At 35.5% G+C, this 15,285-nt stretch overlaps 1 protein-coding gene across 1 annotated transcript in view; it reads left to right on the top strand.

Annotated features, from left to right (window-relative positions):
- LOC124774956 (putative thiamine transporter SLC35F3) overlaps window positions 1-11,600 on the top strand; it is a 320,097-nt gene extending 308,497 nt beyond the window's left edge. The window contains exon 13 of the mRNA XM_047249675.1: window positions 11,182-11,600. Coding sequence (XP_047105631.1) covers window positions 11,182-11,234 — 53 coding nt within the window. The 3' untranslated portion in view covers window positions 11,235-11,600. The remainder of the gene's footprint in view (window positions 1-11,181) is intronic.
- Window positions 11,601-15,285: the final 3,685 nt, after the last annotated feature.

The raw sequence follows: 15,285 nt of genomic DNA, 5'->3' as shown, positions 1-15,285 counted from the left end.
AAACAGACCATTAACAGAATATCCTTTAGACTTACTTAGACAGGCAGTGCATACGTCTCCACCAGACATCATTTTGCCAAATTATCTGTTGGAAAGACTACACAACTGATTAAGTCACTGAAGATCAGTAACTCTTCTCGCCACAATGGTATTTCAGCCAAAGTCCCAAACTCTTGTACTGACTTGGTACTGATGGCACACTTTTACTTGGTCCCTGAGTGGAGGATGATGGGAGCAGAAGCTCATGATTGGCTCATAGCACACTGGCTCCTTCTCCCAGAGCAGGCAACTTATAAGTTGTAAAAGACACAAACTTATAACAGGTTAATATGTCATAAAAGTGACATGAAAGTTGATGGTGAGAACCAGATACAGCTCCTTCACTGATTTTTATAAATATTATTAATAATCAGTATGGAAAACATGACATATGAATCAGCACTAGAATAACAATGGCTTTAGTGCATAATATTGTTACATCACTAAGGTTGTCAAAAAAGGTAAACATTCCAGAGCAGCACAAAATCAGCTGACTTCCATCGATCACAAACAGGTCAACATTAAGTGTGCAAACAGCAGTGACCTCTTTAGTTACCTTCAAAGACTGTTCCTGAAATACTGAAATAGCACTGTAGTAACTCCCATTTATATAGTGGAGATAAGCAAGTTTTGCTAGGTGTTGTTTGTTTTTTTCCTACCTAAGTCCTTCAGTTCTTCAGTTGTGTCAAGGTCGATGGAGTCATCTATACTACTTTATAGAGACAAGTCATAGTGTAACATTGTTACCAAAATTTTGAAAAGCTACTGGTTAATTTACATCAGATTTTTACACATTACTCTAATAAAAATTTGGGTGGACAGAAATCTTTGAAAGTCCTTGACCAATTTACTTCAAAATTTTCACTTATTACTCTGATAAAGATTTGGATTGACATAGACTATATAAATATCTACAGAGGGATGCAAAAAAATGTAGACACTCTTTAATAGTTAATATCTTTGGAAGAAGATGACATACCATTGCAATTTTGCATGGTAGCAAAGTCCATTGTTTTCTCAACAGATCTTGGTGCATTTTCCAGCAGATGACAGTGCAGCAATGAATGAAGTAAGACTGTCATTTGAGTAATGCAAGGTCATGCTGAAGTGGTACTGGAAGTACGAAACCATGGTGGAGATACAATGGCAATGGTGTAATGTTTATGGAACTCAGCCACCAACACGTACAGCAATATATTGTATTTGGGATAAATTTGAAGCTGTCAGTACTGACCAGGATGTGCATAAAGAAAGGTCTGGCTGACCAAAAATATCAACAAGTCCAGCTCCCAGTGCTGCTGTGTTTCAACATTTTATTAGGTCACCTCAAAAATCTGGGAAGCAGTGTGCAGATGAAAGTGGGGTAAGCCAACCAAGTGTAGGATGAATTCTGAAGGCTGTAAAATGGAAAGCCTATATTCCAAGGTCACTGCATGCTATGAACAAAAGATAGAGTATTGCGAGGCATGCTTCACAAGGATGAATGGTTTGCAGGAATGGTTATCTAGTATGACGAGACGCAGTTCAAACTGAACGACACTGTAAACTACCACAACTGCATGTACCAGGCTCCTGAAAATCCTCACATTCATGTGGAAAAACATGTTAATCTACTGGGTGTTAATGTGTCAGGTGGTCTGTCATTGAGCAATTTGATTGGCCCATTCTTCTTTGAAAGTGCTGTATCTTCATATGCTGCAAACATCAATTTTACCTGCCATCCAAGAGGTATTGGAAAATGGAAGATTTTACCTACAACAAGATGGCGTTCTACCTCACTACCACAGAGATGTTAGAGCCTACTTGGATGAAACTCTACCTGGACAATGGATAGGTCGAAAAGGAGCTGTTGAATACCCACCACAGTCTCCAGACCTTACATCTCTTGACTTCTACCTATAGGAGACCTTGAAAAATAAAGTTTGTTGACAGATGGCAGCTACACTTAATAATGAGAAACCATCATGGCATCCAGTAATGGTATGTCATTTTGTTCCATTAATATTGACTATCAAAAAGTGTCTACATTTTTCTGGACCCCTCTGTATACCTATACTACTACATAAAGACAAGCCATTGCTTAATGTTACTAGCAAATATCTCCAAAGGTTGTTGACGAATTTACTTAATATTTTTAAAGAATACTCTAATAAACATTTTGACAGACATAGGCTACACATTTTTAATGTGTATAGTATGTAAGTATATGTATGCTATGTATACTATATAAAGAGGAAATGTTACAAACATACACACAAAATTCAAGCTTTCACAACAAACAGTTGCTTCATCAGGAAAGAGGGAAGGAGAGGGAAAGACGAAAGGATGTGGGTTTTAAGGGAGAGGGTAAGGAGTCATTCCAATCCCGGGAGCGGAAAGACTTACCTTAGGGGGAAAAAAGGACAGGTATACACTCGCACACACACACATATCTATCCGCACATACACAGACACGAGCAGACATTTGTAAAGGCAAAGATAGATAAAATATAGATAAATACAATATAGTCATCAAACTTACAGCAAAATTTTTGAAAAATGGTTGACTAGTTTACTTTGAATTACACAGTGCTCCAACAAAGGCTTTTTTCTATTTAAAAAAAAAAAAAAACAGCTGTTTGCAAGTTGTCTGTTAAAGCTAACTGTGAAAACCAAAATGCTACCTGTGATAATGTGTACTTTCATTAACATTTTTGCATTCAGTTTTAATTACAATAGCAAATAATTCTCCCAAATATATTCTTTCTCCTTATATATAATTTCAGACAAAAAAATTGTACACAACAATGTGAAGTTTTGTTTTCTTGCTTGTAGACAGTTTCGACAGAAAATAGAGGAGTAGTTTCTATGGCTTATTGGCTTATAATTATAACTTATTGGCTTATGATTATAATACTACTATGGTATCTGAATCACCTGAAATGTTTGTAATCCTACCCATTTGCAGATTAAAATATGTTAAGAACTCTCATTTAAGCTACTATTCTCACAGTTCCAGCAGCTGGAGAGGTCTTTCTCTTATCCTGCATACCAGTTTTGATACCAACTGGTTTCCAGTTTATTTTAAGTGAATTCCCGGTCAAGTTGTTGTTTTCAATAACAATAAACAAGGCTCAAAGTCAGGGGGAGTGTGGAAAAGGGGATAAGGGGATGGACAGAGGGGCAAGGGTGGAAACTGTCATATAGAGGGGTAAGAGGAGATAGAAAGAGAGGAGAAAATGCAAAGAGATAGGAGGGAGGAGCTTATGGACAGAGAGAGGGGGAGGATGGGGTGAGAGAAAAAAGCGAGAGGTGAGGAGGGGATGGAGAGAGAGAAGGGGTAGAAGGTGATAAGGACTATATCTAATTTCCATACACATATAGCACCTTTAAAGCACTGCTGGGTTCACTGGTATCTTAATGATAGAAAACAGAGGGTCGCATTAATGAATTATACAACAGAAAAAAGACTAAATTCAGAATGAGGAAACATGAACTCTGGTGTACCACAAAATATGGTGCTTGGCCTACTTCTGTTCTTGGCCAACGTAAATGATTTACCTAAGACTCTGGAGGACTCTTCAAGAACTATGATGTTTACTAATGATACTAGTTTACTTATCAAGCACTCAAACAAATTCATAGTGGATATAGCAAACAGTAAACAATTTCATATTTATAAAGACTTATTCCTGTTTCAGATGAAGTAAAATGAATTTTTACAAGCCTAAGAAACAGATATCAACAGACATACACTGTATGAGGTTGCATGTGCAAAGCTTCTTTGCATGCAGATGGATTGTAAACTGAGATGCTAAGATTGCATGGATAAGTTAACCAAAAAGCTCATTCCTTGTGCTTTACACTTAGGTATCTTTCTTATTATGTTGACCTGTGGACATTAGTGCAGGCACACTTTGTGTACTTCCACTCACAATCTTCTGGGACAATGTAGTTAAGGGCAAAGACGTTAGTTAATTAGTTTCATGATCCCTAGATCATTTGTATGATTAATCATAATGTAAATATGGCTACATTCTGACCATTTAATGGTTTTTTTTCTGAACATTGAGTTAATAAAATATACCCACCACCACCACCTTTTTACATATTACCTAAATAGAAATTCTTCTATGAAACAGAAGTACTCACCAAGGAGAAACTTATCAGTTCATTTTCAAATTTATCTTTGCTGTCTGTCAGACATTTTATATCACTGGGTAGGTGATCAAAAATTTTGGCGACAGCATTGTGCACCCCCTTTTTGTGTCAGATGTGGAGTAATTAATATCATTTTTTCTTCTAGTATTTTAATTATGTACCACATTGTTCCTTTTGAACTGAAATGGATTATTTACTACAAACTATTTGAGGGAATAAATATATCATGAAACAGTATCAAAATCCCTAACAAATGTCTAAAAGATTATTGGGTTGAGCACTACAAGTATCTTAAAGATGAAATACCCCAGTCATTATTCCATATGACATTATTGAATAAAATATCCTAAATGTGCCAAATTATTGTCTTGGTTCTCCCCAAGATTTTCAATGATTTGAAGTGCAAATGGGCAACAAATTTTGAAATTTCCACTCTAGTATTTACTTCCTCGCCACGTGTTACACTTACCATTGGTGTAGTATCTCTACATTTGCAGAAATTAACATGTTACATCTTTTTGAAACTGACAGTGAGACCATTTACAGAAAACCATTCAACAATCCCTTTAAGAACATTATTTGCCCTTTATTCTGTTGCTGTTTGTGCATATGTATTGTTACAATGGTAGTGACATGTGCAAAAATAACGACTTCTGCAGTTTTGCATTAGACAGGAAGTCATTTACATATACTAGAAACAGTACTCAACCTAAGATTCAGCCCTGTGGACTCCAAAAGCAATTTCTCCCCAGTCTGAAGAATCTTACATGCTTACGTTGGTTCTGTTATTAAGCACCACTTCCTGCGTTATTTTGGTCAGATATGACTTTATCCAGTGGCTGGCTATATCATGAATTCCATAAAACCTCAGTTTATCTATGATAATATTATTATACTGAAGCCTGCAGTAATAATATTGTATAAAGTTGAGAACCGAAAATCTTGTATTTCTTGTAGATGCTTTGCATTGATTAATCTATGCAAATTCATCAAGGACTAAGTAATATGTCAATGCTGCCTCTAGTACAGAAGTTAAAAGGAAGAAGAAGAAGAAGAAGAAGAAGAAGAAGGAGGAGGAGGAGGAGGAGGAGGAGGAGGAGGAGGGGGGGGGGGGGGGGGGGGGAGAAACCTAGACATATAGATGTTGACAGTTATTGACTCAGATAAGTTTAGGATGGCTGAAATGTTCTGTAGTGCCTTATCATGCCTTCCTAAAGTTTGTTGTTAAGCATGTCATGTGTAATTAAGTTTGTTGGAACTTAGTAAGCTACAATCAGTCCGCTCACCTGTTTTTCCAATTTGTGAGCTTAGGCATTTCTTGTAAGTACTGCATCTGCAGATAAAGTGATATTTGAAAGTGTATCTCCTGCAAAACATAATATAGTTTCCTTGGTTTTGTAGCCATAGTTTAGCACTAATGTGCAATAAGCAAACTGCTTAAAAAAGCTACATCAAACAAGTAAGTAGCTACACAGAAAAGATGATACATAGATGTCACAAATAAACGCAATGAAAAGAAGGTTTGTGTAAAAATTCATTAAATATTGAAGCTACTATAGTACTATAAAGGCAATAAAGTTCATAGAATTCCAATGAGCAAAAAAAATTTGTTCCAGCTTTCACGAGCTCATGTTGATGCTGCATGATACACTGCGACAGCAATGTCGATCCAGATGCAGCATTTTTTGTCTTAAATGTATAAACATTAAATAACTACAGACTACTAGCAGGTTTCTAAATTTGATGTACAAGTAAATTGGTAGCTCTTTCCGGAATAATAAATAATCTTTCAGCAAAGCTGTTTGTGGCCTTTATTGGCAAACTGGTGTTAACAATTTGTGTGAATATCCAAAAGATTTTTGTTTCTCATTATTTTGTTTAGCTGTGCAAAAGACGTGAGGCATACATGAGGAAAAGAATTTTGCATATTGTTGCAGGAAACTGCTTTGTATCCAGTAAGAAATGTTTCTGTGTACTTTTTCCCCTTAAAAAAAGAGAGGGGACAGTGGGGGGGGCGAGAAAGATGTCATTAAGATCAACATGAAGGTGAGAAATTATGATAAACTACAATACTGTAAATTCATGGAAGAAAGCAATAAACAAAGTTGAGCCCGAGTATGAGCAGCCTGCAGCTGATGAATGGGTGGTGTGTAGCATAATATATTTCACTGGAGAACTGAAAAAATGTGTAAATAATTTAACTCACACAAATTTGATCATTGTGAATGTTCCACAACATCATTATTTTCTGAACTGTTCATGTGTGAACCTTGAAATCAGTCTCACAAGCAAGAGTTCCACAGAAATATGTATTCATTTCCAGAAAGTTGATGTTATAAACAAACATTTTGGAATGAAGGCTCTAGACAGCTCACTGCCTTAATTTAAATGAAATGCATCAGGAAAGGAGGTACTTGTAGATAAAATGTTTACTTGTATTTCACAGGACAATGAAATTGCAAATTATGAAGTGGTTTAAACACAGTAGGCCAGAAAATAACAATCAGTTAGTAAAACAGACACAAATTACAAAATGGTTCAAACCAATAAGAATGGAGTAGAAATTTTACAAGCCTCCAAAAACAACTTCACTACTTGACCATCACCAGGAAGCAAAAACAACACTCAACAAATACACCAAGAATTTTTTAGGCATGACATCAGCTGCAGAAGAAGAAAACGAAGTACCAGCTGCAACAGAAAAAAACACAACAGCCAAGCAGACTGCACAAGGAACAGCAAGCAGATGAAAAGTAGTGCATCCATCTCCTCTGAAAGAATTTTTAACTACAGATACAAAGAACAAGAACTACCCAAGATAAGTGACACCGCTACAAACAAGTCTAATCTGTCCATCTTCCATCAAAACATTAGGGGACTTAGCAGCAAAGTAGATCAGCTATCAGTTAATATAAATGACAGAAATTGTACGAACAATGGTAAAATATTATGTTTTACAGAATATCATATCACAAATGTCAATAACTTGTTACTTTTAGATTCTAACTACAACATTGCAAGCTACTACTCTAGGGACAACAAGGAAAGAGGTGGTGTAGCTACTTTTGTCGAAAAAAATATGTCATATATAGAGCAATAGATGTAAGGAAATACTGTTTACAACAACTGTTTGAAGCTTATGTTACAGTAGATAGCTCCCCACCTGGAAATAACTTTAGGGTCTTTTTGGTTCATATAGAAATATTGTTATCTGTTTTATTTTGTAAAAATAATGAAATTATCATTCTGGGGGATCTTAATGAAGACTTTTTATGTGAACACAACAAAAAAGTAGAGCTCCAACATCTGATGAATTCATATAATCTTCTTCCAGTAGTTTGACCTTCACAATACGATTTCACCTGAGAGTCAGACTTTGACAGACAATATATTTGTAGATTTCAATAGGTACCACAGCTTCACTGTCACCTCTGTCTTGGATGGACTCTCTGGCCATGATGGACAACTCCTCACTCAGCATGACAGTACAGCCTTCAAGAAATTAATCCTCACCTGGAAATCTATTAGACCAATGACTAGTGATGCACTTGAAACATTTAAACAAAAACTGCAACAAATGGACTGGAGCCCAGTATACAGGGTGAATGAGAGAAACCCTGGACCACAAAGGAATTAAACAATGATGTAAAACAAAGAGAGAACTTAACATTGCAGTTAGAATGTCTGAAGACATAATGAAAACAGGCCATTATGAAATGTACTGTAAGATACTAAAGAAGGTAATATATATATCATAAGCATTGTATTATGAGAAAGACATTGATTACTCAAATAACAAAACGAAGACTGCTTGGAATATTGTTAGAAGGGAGGCAGGGAAAACCATAAGAACTTTTGAAGCAGCCAATATTTTCAACAACTACTTCTTGTCAGTTTCAGAACAAACAGGCTGCAAGAGCTCTGTTAATGAAGTTCTGAGTCATATGCAAAAGACTATGCACTCTATGCTTTTACAAATAAAGTTCTGGATTCAATTAATGACAAACTGGTAACACTAGGATTATTTTGTGACTTGTCAAAAGCCTGTGAACCACCAATTCTATTACAGAAAGCAGACCTATTAGGAATAAGTGGCGTAAGAAATAAGTGGTTAGAATCATACTTCAAAGATAGAAAGGAGAAAGATAGGAAGCCTGGTTTCATCTAATTGGAGAACCATTAAATGTGGAGTGCCCCAGGGATCCATTCTTATTCCTTTACTGTTCCTCATATTTATAAATGACCTGCCTCAGTGTACAAAGCTCCACTGATTTTTTACCATTTTCACAGATGATACCAAAATTATGATTGATGGTCATACATGTGAAGATCTTCAAGGATCTGTTAACAATATTCTCATTGATTTAATGAAATGGGTTAGCACTATTGGACTCTCATTGAACTTTAAGAACACCAACTGCATTCAGTTCACTGCAACTGCTAAAACTGAGGATGTGTTAACTGCGAAGTGTGTACAGAGTCAATAGCAAGAGTTAAAAAAATGAAGTTTTTAGCTGTTGTAATTGACTCCAGAGTAACCTGGTCTCATCGTATAATAAATAAATCTTCAGAAGAGACTCAGCTCACTGATTTTTGCCCTATGTGTTTTCTCCAAGGGAAGACACATAGACACAAAGAAAGTAGCATACTATGGGTATTTCCACTCTCTTATAATATACAGTACTATATTTTGGGGAAACCAAGCAGTAGCAGAGAAAATGCTCTTGGCCCAAAAATGTGTTGTACAAATAATGAGCAGCGTTGACTCTGGATGTACCTGTAGAAATCCTTTTACAGAAACTAAAAATTCTTACTGTTACTTCCCAGTACATCTCTTCTCTTACCTGTTTCATCAGGAAAAATACTGAGTTTTGTAAAATAAATAGTGAATACTAAGGATATGATAAGCACAATTACCACAATGATTGTAAAAACCTGACTGTGGTGCAATAGGGTGTGCAGTTCTCTGGTGCAAAAGTTTTTAATGCTCTACCTCCAGATATTAAAAGCAAATTTGATAACCATTCCTCTTTATGGAGCATCTGAACCAATTTCTACTGGAAAGGTCACTTTACAGTTTGGAACAGTTTTTTTTTAGCCATAGTGAGAAAAACTTGTTAGATCTGTGGACCAGAAATTTTGAGTGTGATATACCATAGTGTACATATGAGCAATGATGTAGGTACCATACACATGTAAAATTCATAGTTATTTTCACTGGTTATGTGTTTGCTTTTCATTTTCTGTGTCTAACATTCACAGTAATCTATCATTACCACATGTGTGAAATGAAACATGGAGTGTTACTTTTGCATGATTGACTGCTTTAATACCACCTATGTATAGATTAATTACTGAAGTATTCTATATCCTTGTGAGTTTATCACAGTTGGATTGATGGAGCTAGACCTGTAATTGAAGTTTGCTATATTTTCTTATTCCATCTTCAAATGTGATGCAGCCTTTTTACTGAAATCATAAAAATTACCACAGAAAATTAAACAATGTAAACTCCCAGGTTGTCATACCAACAATATAAGGAAAAGATAGACTGCTACTCACTGTACAGGTGACATACTGAGTTGAGACTGGTACAACAAAAAGACACGTACATATTAGCTTTTGACCATAGCCTTTTTCTGGCAAAAAAATAATAAATAAATAAATAAAAACTTTCATTTATACAAGCAAGCACACCTCATGCATGCAAGTCCTATATCATGATGTGCTTTACTGTACAAATTGTATGATCTACAGGACCAATAATAAATCAAATCAAATCAAAACCACCATCTCCAGCATCTCAGACTGGACCTGCAGGAGTGGTGGTCATGATCATGCTTGTGTAAATGTGTGTGTGTGTGTGTGTGTGTGTGTGTGTGTGTGTTTGTTTCCTTTTCTGAAGAAGGCTTTGACTAATGTATCTCTGTCTTTTCACTGTGCCTGTCTACATCTCAACGTGTGGTGTCATCTTTATGATTAGCAGCAATCTACCCCTTCCTTAAATTGCTGATATTCCAGAAAATTAACGTTTTTCCAATACATTTTCCAAGGTACAACATAGTCAAATACAATGGGAAAAATCTTCTATAGAAATTTATAGTATTTCAGTTGAGAAAATCTTGTCAGTACTATATTTAGTTGTCTATCTGTTATGTTATTACTCTTCTATACACCAATAATCAGAAAGTGAAATCAAATTAAGGAGAAGTGTTATGAAAAACCAGTTACTAATTAAATGCATTTTGGGGTAGAAGCTCTTGGAAACCAATGCAAATTTCCATTTTCAAAGCAGGGAAAATTATCGAGACATTAAGAAAATTCAGTTCATTTGCAGATAACACGTTACATAGTAAAGATAGTTTCAAGATACGAGCCGGTGTATGACCGACAAAGTATGGCTTCATCCAAATGTTATGTAACTAGTTTCAAAAATATATAGAATTTTACTTATAACAAAATTATGTAAGGGAAAAATTAACAATATATTTCAAATACTTTTAATACATTATATAGCACTTGAATGTGTAGAATTCAAAACATTTACAAATGCTCTAGAAACACACACTTGTTTCTAGTGACAACAAAAACTGTAGGAAATGGTGGACCCTGCTTATGGCTCTATGCAAATTCCTTCTTGTGATTCAATCACTAGACTAAAGTACTGACCAAAATACATTATGTGTTTCTAAGTACACTATCCTCTGGGTACAACACACTCTGTGATTATTAGGTAATTTTGTGTATTCTAATAATCTGTTAACAATTATTACATTGCATACTTTAGAATGTGCTTTCTTCACCATATTTCCTTCACCAAAATTTTGCAGTTCCTTAGAATCTGATAGTCTTGGCCCCCCACCAAGCCTGCCTCTGCAAAAACAGCTAAAAATAAAAGCTACTTACACTGACATATCTTAGTAACTTTACACTCTGAATAAAATGTGAAATGTACTTTATCAATGCATCAATGAGATGTTGACATAGATTGCGCTTGTGTAGGTGGAGCCGGCGCCACAGGCATGGCGCCGGGGCAGCGGGCCGGCGTGATGTAATCGACTACCGCACTGGTTACATCCGGTCACATCTCCGCTCACCGTCTGGCCGTGTGCGGTGACCCGACCCTGAGCGCAGCGAGCCGCCCTGTTAGTTGTGTGATAATATGGACACGGCGCTGCCCACAAATTCTTAACTCTCTCCTGAGCTAGACTGTGTTCATTAAGGCATTTTCTGCAGTAAATGTGACAGAAAATAAGCATCTCTGTCTAGTGACGACTTAGCACTTGAGTACAGTTTCATGTCTGTGACTTTTTGAGATAGATGTATAATTTTATAATTGGTTTTACCAAAGAATAACTGCAGAAGTTAATACTTGAAAGTATAATTTTGAATAATAAAATTTCTATGAACTGTAAAATCAATTATAGACAAATAAAACTTAATTCTATTTGAAGTATCCTCATATTCTAGCATTTTTATTTTCATATTTACTTGGAATATCCTAAAAACAACCCTTTAATCTAAATATTATCTAAAGCTATGTTCTACAAATACTTGTAGTGTGTATGTTATACAGTACTTTTCATTGTAAATGCATTACAGTTTCTTCCTCTTTTAATGAGAGATGAAATACTGAAATAGATGAAGTAGGGAAAAAAATGATTGATTGTACATATTTACACAATTTATCTTCAAATTTCCCATAGCACTGATGTGTAGGTATATTAACAATCATCATAGTTTCTGCCCTGAAAACCAACTCTTGGAATTTTCTAATGGAATATGAGAGAGACACAGCCTCTTTTTTCAAATGTGTGCCAGTTCAGATTCTTCAACTTTTCTGTTATATTCACCCTTCCCTTCATTGTACACAAAAGAGCACACATGCCAGCAGTACTTCAACACTGGCATTATAAGTGTTTTGTGAACAGCCTATTTAGCCTATTTTTGGAACAAACTGCAATTTCCCATTATCCCATCAATGACTCACAACCTCCATTTCTTTTATTTACAACTGATCCTCTGTGATCACATTCCTTAACGTGGTTTTCTCTCACATTTTCATGTGACATGATAAAATAACTGTTAGTAAAAGAGTACATTTTCATAGTTTGTGAGGTGTACAGTATGACATTTCACTATTTAACTGAATGTTACTAGTCTTTTATTATACAACACTTTCTCACAAATAACAAAGACTGTCAAGCTGCAAATGGAGAAACTAGAATACCTGCAGATTGACAATACGCGTATTAACTGAGTTGGTGCAAGCAACCAGACAGTGTCATTTGAATTTGTAGCAATGCAACACAAAAGTCATGATTTCATTCCTTCATGCTGATGTTTAGAAATCTTGTAATGTAAGAGAGGTTAGAACTGAGACAAACCTTCAGTTTGAGAAAGAAATCAAAAAACATAATTCCAGCTTATTACATCAACATAAACAGCCATTGGTTAAGAATTTTCAACTGTCAGCAGATATTTTAACTCCATCCAATTTTAAGTCAGTCAATGTGAAATGTCAGCTATCTTTATTGCATCAAAATATTCGAGGACTGAGAAATAAAATTAATGAATTAACTATCTGCATAGCTGAATTAGAGTCTTCAAACCCAGCTGACATAATCTGCCTCTCTGAACATCATGTGACCACTGGTATAGAACTTTTAAGTGTTACAGGGTTTAGGTTAGCATCTCACTATTGTAGATCAGAAATGGAGAAAGGAGGAGTTGCCACATTCATCAGGAACTGTCATAAATTTAAGAACATAGACATTCATAAATTTTGCCTAGAACAGCATATGGAAGCATGTGCAACAGAATTAGATTTTCACAAAAAATCTTTCATAATATTAAGTGTATATCGAGCACCTGCAGGTAACTTTAATCTGTTTGTAAACCACCTTGAAGCTGTACTGGCCCATTTAACAACCAAAAACAAAGAAATAGTGGTTGCTGGTGATTTCAATGTAGATTTCCTTAAAGACTCTCCCAATAAGAACCTATTTGAGTTAGTAACACTATCATTCAACTTAATTCCCACAGTAAAGTTCCCCACTAGGATAACCACTTGCTCACAAACAGCCATTGATAATATCTTTATAGAAAAGTCAAATGAGCAAAATTATATTACAAAACCAATAGTCAATGGCCTCTCAGACCATGACATGCAGTTCCTTCTGTTAAATGTTAATACTGAACAGGATATAAAATCTGTTAAATCTGAGCTCAAGAGGGTAATCAGTAAGCCAAAAATTGATTATTTTAGGACACTCCTCAGAGACATTCACTGGACTGATGTTTACAGTGCTCATGGCATGAATGAAAAATATAACATTTTTGCTAATAAAGTGCTTACCTTATTTGAACACTGCTTTCCCCCAAAACTTACCAAGGTTAGAGCAAAGTCTACAAAGAAGCCATGGATTACTCGAGGAATAGGGGTATCTTGTAAAACAAAAAGAAAACTGTATCTGTCAATCCGAAACATTTCCAATGTTGATGCTATAGCACATTATAAGAAATACTGCAAAATATTAAAGACTGTAATACGGATGTCAAAGCAAATATATTACAAGGAAAAGATAGTCATATCAGATAACAAAATAAAGACAATATGGGATATAGTGAAGGAGGAGACCGGTAGAACCAGACATGAAGAGGAACAAATAGCATTAAGAGTAAATGATGCATTGGTGACAGATGTGTATAGTGTTGCAGAACTTTTTAACAAACATTTTATAACTGTTACTGAAAAGATGGGGTTGTCAGGTTCGGTAGATGCTGCTATGGATTACCTTAGACCAGACATTTCAAGTAACTTCCATAATATGAATTTGACCCTCACTACCCCAACAGAAATAATGTCCATCATAAAATCTTTAAAATCAAAAACATCTAGTGGGTATGATGAAATATCAACAAAGTTAATTAAAGAATGTGATTCTGAGCTAAGTAACATATTAAGCTATCTGTGTAACCAGTCGTTTATCAGTGGAATATTTCCCGAATGGCTGAAATATGCTGAAGTTAAGCCACTGTTTAAGAAGGGAGATAAAGAAATAGCATCAAATTTCCGTCCAATTTCACTGTTGCCAGCATTCTCAAAAATTTTCGAAAAAGTAATGTACAGTCGTCTTTATAACCATCTTATCTCAAATAACATACTGTCAAAGTCACAGTTTGGATTTCTAAAAGGTTCTGATATTGAGAAGGCTATCTACACTTACAGTGAAAATGTACTTAATTCATTAGACAAAAAATTGCAGGCAACTGGTATATTTTGTGATCTGTCAAAGGCATTTGACTGTGTAAATCACAATATCCTTTTAAGTAAACTAGAATATTATAGTGTAACAGGAAATGCTGCAAAATGGTTCAAATCTTATATCTCTGGCAGGAAACAAAGGGTGTTATTAGGAAAGAGACATGTATCAAGCTATCAGGCACCATCCAACTGGGAACTAATTACATGTGGGGTCCCACAAGGTTCCATTTTGGGGCCCTTACTTTTTCTTGTGTATATCAATGACCTTTCATCAGTAACATTACCAGATGCCAAGTTTGTTTTGTTTGCTGATGATACAAACATTGCAATAAATAGCAAATCAAGTGTAGTCTTAGAAAGATCAGCCAATAAAATATTTGTAGACATTAATCACTGGTTCCTAGCCAATTCTTTGTCACTAAACTTTGAAAAAACACACTACATGCAGTTCAGAACTTGTAAGGGGTGTCCCAAGAGTATAAGTCTAACATATGATGACAAGAAGATAGAAGAAGTGGACGGTGTTAAATTCTTGGGATTACAGCTTGATAATAAATTCAACTGGGAGGAGCACACCACAGAACTGCTGAAGCGTCTTAACAAATCTCTGTTTGCAATGCGAATTTTGTCAGACATAGGGGATATAAAAATGAAAAAGCTGGCATACTATGCTTACTTTCATTCCATAATGTCATATGGGATTATTTTCTGGGGTAATTCATCAAGCCAAGCTAAAGTTTTCCGGGCACAAAAACGTGCAGTAAGAATTATATGTGGTGTGAACTCAAGAACATCCTGCAGAAGCCTGTTTAGGGAACTAGGGATACTAACTACAGCTT

The sequence above is a fragment of the Schistocerca piceifrons genome, chromosome 1 (genome assembly GCF_021461385.2).
Source record: "Schistocerca piceifrons isolate TAMUIC-IGC-003096 chromosome 1, iqSchPice1.1, whole genome shotgun sequence".
Classification (NCBI taxonomy): Eukaryota; Metazoa; Arthropoda; class Insecta; order Orthoptera; family Acrididae; genus Schistocerca; species Schistocerca piceifrons.
Note: the sequence above shows the minus strand (reverse complement) of the source record. Positions and strands in the feature narration are given on the sequence as shown.